Below are 9,501 nucleotides of genomic sequence, written 5' to 3' on the forward strand. Positions count from 1 at the left end.
TTAACATCCACAAACCGTAAAACCTCTGTAATTCATTACAAACATGCACTGTTTTAAAACCATTTAAACTTGTAAAACTCACTCTTGATCACATTTGATGTTGAGAGCTCAACAGATCTTTTAATCACAGTTGCTTTGCGCTGTTGATATGATTATACGCGTTTCTATGGAGACATGTTAATATGCAGCTGTCAATCAATTTGGTGGGCAGGGAAACTGCACTCCTACATCACGTTGCTGTGGGCCTCAAAATGGAAGGGATTTGAATCCTATTTTAATATCAGGAAATTTTTAAAAAGAGACCTATTGTCTTTATATCACCGCATTATGACTGTGGATACACTATACCTGCACACAGTTCTGCCCAAACAGCTTACAAATAATGATTTTCATCATAGATGCCCTTTAATGCACATATATAAAGAGGCAGAAAACAAAATGGCCTCTCGTGCTGTTTTCCTGCACAGTCCATTAACTGAGGTAAGCCAGACCCACTTCACATCTCATACATTGGAAATAAACCCCTCAACCATACTGAAGCACTGGGTTAAAATGATCCCGGGGGAAAGCTTGTGAAAGAGGCAGGTCTATAACCCTTGGCTCTGGGGAATCACTCTTTTGGACCGTTTTGGAATAAATTGAGTGCTGTCTGTTAGCAGCCGCACCAGAGCTGTCAGATTGTCATGTCATTTAATTCTAGAAATAGCTGTGAGGAGGGTTAGGGAAAGAGGCAGCAGGATTATCCGTGTTCATAAGCAATGTTAAAAAAGGATCTCAGCATGACTGAAAGACGTTTGAAAAAATGCTCTTTGCATGGAAAATGTCGATTTCATCCTTTGCTCTTGGTGTGAAGGTTGTGTTGTGTTCTGTTTGGCGCCATCTGTTGGTATTGAAACTTTACGCAGTCAAAGCAAGCACATTTATTTCAGAATATCAAAACATGATATTCTTTCATTCAGGTTTTCTAGAAAATCTATTTTAACCAGATCAGTGATTTTAACATATTTCCTGTTATATTTCTGGCTTAATTTTACAAAATAATAATAAAAAGAAATAAAAAGAGATGGCCTTCTCTACGCAACTTGTTTGTTTTGTTTTATTTTGAACATTTCTTTTCATATCTGCTTGGCCGTTAGCGTAGCCTAGTTGCCACTGTTCATATTTATGTCTTTTTTATATTAATTTGTTTGTTACTTACATAAACAGTCGTCTTTAAACTCATGGAACGTTCTAGGTCTTTCTAGGTCATGTAATGTGGAAGGCGAGCAGAAACAGGTGTTGAAATTTTGAGTGGACAGCATTGTTTGGTCTCATTTTTATATCATTCTTATTAAAGATCACATTGATTTTTAATTTGGCTTCATTAATTCTTACTTTGTATGCTCCATAGCACAGTGAGCAATTTTATCCAGATGACTAAAGCATCACAGTTATATTTATCCATTAAATTAATGTTTACTCCTTCACCATATTTATTTATTATTTACTTTAATAAGAAAATTAAAAAGTCAACTGACTGTTTTTAGTTTTTTGAGTCATTTTAAATTCACACACACACACACACACTGATTTTTTGATCTGAGGTTGTTATGCATTATACATTATAATACTTATTCATTCATTTTCTTTTCAGCTTAGTCCCTTTATTAATCTGGGGTTGCCACAGCGGAATGAACCATCTACATTATAATATAATATAATATAATATAATATAATATAATATAATATAATATAATATAATATAATATAATATAATATAATATAATATACTTCCCAGTGATGGGTTGCCGCTGGAAGGGCATCTGCTGTGTAAAACTTATGCTGAAAAAGTTGGCGGTTCATTCCGCTGTGCCAACCCCTGATTAATAAAGGGACTAAGCAGAAAAGAAAATCAACGAATGATATAATATAATATAATATAATATAATATAATATAATATAATATAATATAATATAATATAATATAATATAATATAATATAATATAATATAATTACTCAAAATAAAAATGTCAACAAAAGTTAGTTGTTAGAGCAGAGATCAAGGTCACATAATACAATCTGAAATCATAAATAAACAAAACAACTTCATATCATTAAAGGGTTCATTAACATTTACAGATGCAGATTAATTATTTTACAGCAGATGAATTATTCAGATTTTCAAAACATCTTTAGAAAACCTTTTTATTTTTATTTTTTATCGAGCTTACTTATAGATGTCTCTGAATTTAGAGCAGATATGCCTTTGCACAAACATCTCCTGTGTCCTGCAGATATTTAATTGCCTATTTCTTTATGATGTTTGCTTTGGCACTTGTAAGCCGGTCATTTTGAAAACTCTTGAACCTTCTAGAAACTTCTAGGACATCTATATATTTATGTGTGTATATACTTCTGTATGTGTGTGTGTGTGTGTGTGTGTGTGTGTGTGTGTGTGTGTGCATGTGTGTGTGTGTGTGTGTGTGTGTGTGTGTGTGTGTGTGTGTGTGTGTGTGTGTGTGTTTCTGTAGTAAGATTACACTAATCTACCCAAAGCAAAACAGATGTACTGATTTTCATAAATGTATTCATACTGTTGCTTCAATAATCTCATTCTGCATGCTCCATGGCAGCAATTTAATCTAGATGACTTGATTTGAATTCAGAATTTATATTTAATGTTCATATATATTTAGGTTGTCACTAAATAAATGCTTACTGCTTAGTCTAAAGTTTAATGTTTATTTATTTGAAAATAAAGCTTTATATTTGATTTTTAGTTATATTATTATGTGTTCTTAGTTTTATGATAATAAAATAAAATATTATGTAAATATAACAATTATGTTTATTCATTTATATATATATATAAACAGTATATAATGTTTTATATACTGTTTATATATATAAATGAATAAACATAATTGTTGTTGATCAGCGTGTATCTAACATGCTGGTCTTCAAAGCACCGCCTAGCGTGCAACAAAGCCCGCCTCTGCCTGACCAAGGGGGCGTCTTTAAAGTGTACACAGCCAAGCACGAACCAATAGGGATTCAGAAAGACAGAGCTCTGTGTCAGCACTGCCCAATAAGGTGATCCTATGTTTGGATATGGACTCTCTCAGGGTATATAACATGCAAGAAGCCTGTTCGTCACTGCCTGACGCCAAGGGTTGGGGTGTGCAGGGGCAGAAGTAAAACTTGCTTTAAACTCACATACTGAGAACATTCTTTTTTCCCCCACTTTTAATATCATTTTCTTTAGTAATTTTCTTTAGTTTAATAAACTATAATATATTTGATTTTAAACAAGTCACAATTACCAAAAGGTAAGTGCAACACTTATTATTTTATGGTATCTCAGTTTTTTTACATAAATACGCAGTGTGCGGTTTAACGTTATGAAATTGTGACTTTTCGGGGTCCAGGTGTTTCGTTTGAAGTTGGTCGCTTATCAGGCCTACAGATGTCCTCTACCGTCCTAAAACTACAGAAGACTCTCTTCGTCTGTTCGCTTAACTTAAAATAACGTTACATTGTTTCAAACATTGTAGTTAAAGAATAACTACGTTATTATATTGTTTATAAAAGTTATTTTGAAGTATGACACGAACTCTGATGGTTAAGTGATAGTGTCGGTGTTTATTAACCATTGCTGACCCACACTGGTGGACGGACATGCCCAGACATGACCATCGGCCCTCGCGCACAGTGACGCATCAGTCTGTGGACCCCAGCTCTTCAACTCCGCGTTCACGATTATAAGGCGCAAATTCATATAAAAACAGTTTGGCGAGTTGTTTGTGTAAAAACTTAAATGAGTCAGAGTTTCGTAAGCCTGAACATGCCCGGGCATGTCGCGTTCAATCAACCCGCCGTTATTCAAAATGGACACTTGTTTTAACTTCCCTACATGGTGACCACAGTTTCACACGGCGGTGTCAAATTAATTAAAGATTGTAGAGCAGTTTTTAGGGGGGACGCTTTTTTCATAATGAATTCCCTTTTAGTGTTTGTATCCTAAACTGGTAACGTTAGAGCAAGAAGTGTCGATGCATAAAACGAAACAAAACCATTAATCAATAACATTACACAAGGCTAAGCAATGACCTATTATAAGTTTCTGTTGGTCTTTGAGGTCTCAGTTTAAGGCTTTAAAGGCAGTGTGGAAGTCTAAAATACATTATGGGTTAAATGTTTAATACAAATTTGATTGCGTTTCTCATTTTAAGTTTTCTGAAGCCTAAATTAAACTCACTGGCATGTATGATTTAATCAAATTTGCTTTTAAAAAACCTCTTTCTACTGCTGATTTAATAATAATAATAATAATAAATCCAAACAGAAGAATGTTCATAAAAGTACTAACCATAACTTATGAATGGATAAAGTAATTAAGAACAAGTCTGTTATCTTTTCCTCCGATTTAATCCTTTTATTACTTGACATGAGCAATATGGAAAGTATGCTTATTGTATATGAATCTTGCTGTAATCCATAACCATTCTTTAGTAATGTTGCTGTTTTGGTATTATTTAGATGATTGACCAGGTCACCGGAATGGGGGTTTTGCCCTTTGCAGTCCAGCTCAAATCTCTTCTAGACCAAGAGTCCAGATATCAGCCCAAACTCTGTGGACTCCGCGTCATTGAGTCCGCTCAGGATAATGGTCTGCGAATGACCGTCAAGCTGAGAGACTATCAAGTGAGAGAGCTTCTCTCCTTGACTCGATTCTTTGGCTTCTGTGCGGAGACATTTTCCTTTGCTGTGAATCTCCTAGATCGATTCCTGGCTGTGATGAAGGTATGTGCGCTTTTGTCTAATACTTGAGAAATACGAATCATCTCAGCACTTGGCCTTCTGAATACGAGAGTCACAGATGTTCTGTTTGAATGGGTTTTTTTTTTTTTTTTCTCTTCAGATTCAGCCCAAGCATCTGTCCTGTGTGGGTCTGTGCTGCTTCTACATCGCTGTGAAGACTTCAGAAGAGGAGAAGAACGTTCCTCTGGCCAGTGACCTCATCAGGATCAGCCAGAATCGTTTCACTGTTCATGACATGATGAGGATGGAGAAGATCATTCTGGAAAAGCTCAACTGGAAGGTTAAGGCTCCGACTGCTCTTCACTTCCTCAGATTCTTTCACTCTCATATTCAAGAGAAGGTGGACACTGAAAGGTGAATGGCTTGACCTTATATATACAGTGTTTATTTTTGACAATTATTTAAAAAGATTTTTTAAAAGTGTTTTTATTTTCAAGAGTTCACACTTCAACATTGCTTCGTAATACAAGCTAGCTTGGCATGCTGTTCCGGGAGAAAGCTCGGAGATCGAGCCCAATCCTACTTATTAGGAGTTTGGATTAATCTGATTGGCTTATTAATGATTGTGGATGGGAGACAAGCCGCGATAAATCATATCACGGGCTCTTCTCGAAATTATTTTGTGAAATTTCACGAAGTAAAACTGCATGATTAAAATTAAACCTTTTTTGTTTCCCTACGGTGTAGCCCTGGATGATATGGCCAGATTTCATATTATGATCTTTTTCTTAATTTCAGCCAATACTATATAATTCTGATATCCGTTATAATTAAAAAGCCTCAGAATAATTTAAGAACTTCCTTTACGTCAATACAAAGTCTTAAACTAATTGGCCAAGCCTATGAAACATCTTAAACCATGTATTTTAAAAAAGTTTACCCATTTAAATGCCTGCTCTACCAAACGGTTGACCATGTTTTGACTGTTTTAAATAATGGTTACACTACATAGCATTGTTGCTTTACAAAAAAAAATCTAACAATTCTGTTGCACTACTACACCTTGATTTTTTTGGTTTTACTGTAAAAAACAAACAAGATACAAGATCAACCCCCTAGACTTAGATCTTAATCCATCATTTCTACGATTCTGCCAATCATATTTTCAAGCTCAGGAGAAAAGCAAATGCGGCTGCATAAGTCTTCACATTGTTTTACATGCGTTGCTTGGTGACATGGACACCTCCAAATGGTGTGTTGAGTCGCATACTGTATTTATAAGGTATAATTCACCCAAAAAATTCATTTGTCTTTACGTCCGTGAAAACTCGTGACGTGAGCTGTTACCACAGAGAGGGCGGGCGCGCACCCTACTTAATGATAGACGTGCGCGTTTAGTGAACAGAACCTGCTTAGGCTGTGAATAACGGGTAATAAAGTTGTAAATAACATTCAGTTTGTGGCACAGAGTGATCGTTTGGGAGCTGCGCTGGAAGTATTGACAGCACTTAGCAGTAAAAATGAAACCGAAAGCGCCAACATTTAACAAATCATGTCGCATTTTAGAGTTATGAATTCGACAAGCGTTTGTTTTTCTTTCATAGTGAACACAAAGTGCTGTGCATGAGAATAAATGTTTAACAGTGTCAGTATAACTACTCTAGCCTATATAATGCAAGAGGGATTCTGATATGGACAAATGTCTGATTTTTAAGAGTAGAAAAAAAATGTCTAATGTTGTCAATGACAGATTGCAAGCAGATCTCAAACATCAAAATTCAACAGTGGACCTACACATTATTGTTTTTACCATGTTTGAGAAATAACAATATTATTAGCCTACTGATATTAACCTTTCTTTTACATCTACAGAATCTTGATTTTAGGCAAAAAAAAAAAAATAATTTTCATTTTAGCCAGAATCGTGCAGCTCTAGTGTGAATTGTTTTATGGCAGACTTTAAAAAAATAAATAAAATAAAAAATAAAAAAATAGTATTCAAAAATGTTTTATTTTGATTGTTTTTAAATAAATTTAAATAAATTTTTTCATAGTGTTTCTATTAATTCTGGTACTTTTACCATAAACTGACACATCTACCATTTGGTAGAGGCTAATATTTTAGAAATTATGTGATGTGCTGGATAAACGCATTAAGTGTTAACTAGCGACATTAGGAGTGAAGAAATTCAATTCAAAAATTTTCTTGTTGGGGCAGTTAAAGGGTTAATGTTTAATTTTACACTGTATTAAAGCTAAACAAGAAATGTAAAAAAAACAAACCTCAACACTAGTATATTCTCCTTTACCTTTTAAACTATAATATAGACTGATTATTCTTAGACTGAAATAACCGACTGCTTCAGCCAGGATACAGAGATGAGCTACATGAATGAATGATGATGCTGATGTTTCGTATAGAATTTGGCTTAAATTTTCAGTTACCCCACCTTCTAACTCTAATTAGGACTACATTTAAGATACAGTAGCATTTCCTGCTTGCTTTGAGTGCTGTTGGGTGGATTCTTAAACTTAAACCCTTGCAGCTTGTCGATGAGCTTGTGTTTTTCAGGATTTTAAGAAAAAAACTGCATTTTACTTAAGATTTTTTATAAAATTTGTAAAAGTTATTTAAATGCTGATGTACACCTGTACTGAAATGTTTTCAGTAAGAGGATTCTGAACATCGAGAGGCTTGAGGCTCAGTTAAAGGCATGCCATTGCTCCTTTACTTTCACTAAACTAAAGGTAAGCGTTTATTATTATTATTTTTATAGATTTTTCTTTTTAATGATTAATGTATTTGAAGCTTGACAATTATATAATTGTCTCTACAGCCTTCCCTGCTTGCTTTGTCTCTTCTGGCCCTGGAGATTGAGGACCAGCACGAGTATGAGCCAGTTCCAGCTCTGAAAGAGGCTCTAGATGGTCTACAGCAGAGTTTGAATGTGAGTTTCTTCTTGAAATTGCAAGTTGCTTTACAGATTTCCAGAAAGTGGCTCGTGCTTAATGTCTACTTAACTGGGATATGGCATGGAGACAGACTAAGATCACGTTTTCAAGTTGTCACTTAAATATGCATGCATTTTTCTGTTTTAGACTTCACTGTCCACACTGAGATCGTGTTTTTTATCAAATGTATTTTGAAAACCCTCAAAGCGACATTTGGAAACTGCTGTTTTCATTTCAAAGAGACAAGATGAATAAATGGCAGGCAGAAATGATGCATTGTGCATCTTAAATACAGGGATGAAAGTTTTTGTCGTTATTGTGTAGAACCAACATTTAGGAAACTGAGAACTATAATGTGGACACTGAGGGTTTTATTATTATTATTATTATTATTATTATTATTATTATTTATTTATTTTTTTTTAAGACATTTTAAAATCCAGATTAGATGACGTAACTGTATTGTGCAACTAGTGATCACAGTTGTCAAATTAAATCCTAATAATATAGAAATTGTTCTATTTGGTCATACACCTGAGTGTAATATATCAGAAATAGGAAAAACATTAGGGCATAGTCTATTCGACCTAGATTAAGTTGCATATTGCAGTGGATGTAAGCATCAGTGTGCTTTTTATTTAGTTTTTTTTTTTAAAGGTGATTCTGTATTTTTAAATCCAAACAATGTCTAATTTTTGGTTTTGAAACTGACATTTTGGTTATTTGCATTTCAGGTTAAAGCTGGAGACCTGGTTTGTGTGAGGGAGCTTGTTGCCAAGTGCCTGGTTGAATATTCCAGCACCAAGTGCCAGAAGCCAAATGGCCAGAGACTGCGGTGGATGATTTCTGGTAGAACTGCCAGACAACTCAAGCACAGTTACTATAAGATTGCCCATCTACCCACAATTCCTGAATATGCTTGTTAAGACTTAGTGTTGAGTGCCCATAACTGAACAACATTGTCCTTTGGATGAATGGCTTAACGGTCACCACATTTTCTGTCTTCAGACTATGGTTTTATATAGTTTGTGAAGATGTTATGGGTATCTAACTCTAATTTCTTGACCATTTCTATAACACTGTTACTCCCCCCCCCCCCCCCCCCCCACCCCCCCATGATTATATTCATTTACATCCACACTAATTCCATCTTGATTTACTAGTCAAAAGTGGTTTTCAGCAAGTTACTCAGATGGCTTTCACTGGTAAGGCTTGCACATGTACAGTATGTTCATTTGAATCGGTGCAGAAAGCGCTGGTTGTTTGAAGCAATGAAGTATAGAACCGCCTAGGTCCTCAGTCCACTGTGTGGAAGAGGAGGGAGAAGGGTTTTGAGATTCAAACTACAACAATGGAACCAAGAGATCAGGCCCGAAACCCTTAACTCCCACCCTAGGTTGTCGGCTGTCAAAATGCACACTCCTACCCAAGGTGATGAAACGAGATGTTTTCTTTTCTTCTGCTTTCTAATGTGGAATGGCTTTGGAAATGCAGGTTTTAACTTGATTTAAAATGCCTTTAAGATGAAGGATTAGTTAGTACTTATTGACCGGTGTTTTTTGATTTGTTCTTGGACATTTGGTTATTACTACAGTATTTGTGACCATTTGTTTTACGCCTGGTTTAAATAAAACTAATACAAAAAGAGTGATACAAATAAAACTGTTAAAATGGATTGTGTTATTTGAAATTGCTCCCTTTTGTTTTGGCTCTAATCTGGAGTTTGAAAGAAATTTTTTGCAAAATGAACCTTTCAATAAAACCTTATTGAAATGTAAAACGCACTGGCTCGTTTGTGGTGTTTGAGA

General features: G+C 35.0%; 1 protein-coding gene across 1 annotated transcript; it reads left to right on the forward strand.

Moving 5' to 3' along the window:
• The first annotated feature begins 3,129 nt into the window (after window positions 1–3,129).
• Window positions 3,130–9,473, forward strand: ccng1 (cyclin G1). Its single transcript, XM_056472499.1, has 6 exons — window positions 3,130–3,309; window positions 4,520–4,783; window positions 4,902–5,155; window positions 7,411–7,489; window positions 7,579–7,689; window positions 8,428–9,473. The coding sequence occupies exons 2-6, from the start codon at window positions 4,520–4,522 to the stop codon at window positions 8,617–8,619; spliced, it is 900 nt and encodes a 299-aa protein (XP_056328474.1). The 5' UTR covers window positions 3,130–3,309; the 3' UTR covers window positions 8,620–9,473.
• Window positions 9,474–9,501: the final 28 nt, after the last annotated feature.

Source organism: Danio aesculapii, chromosome 14 (assembly GCF_903798145.1).
Source record: "Danio aesculapii chromosome 14, fDanAes4.1, whole genome shotgun sequence".
Taxonomy (NCBI): Eukaryota; Metazoa; Chordata; class Actinopteri; order Cypriniformes; family Danionidae; genus Danio; species Danio aesculapii.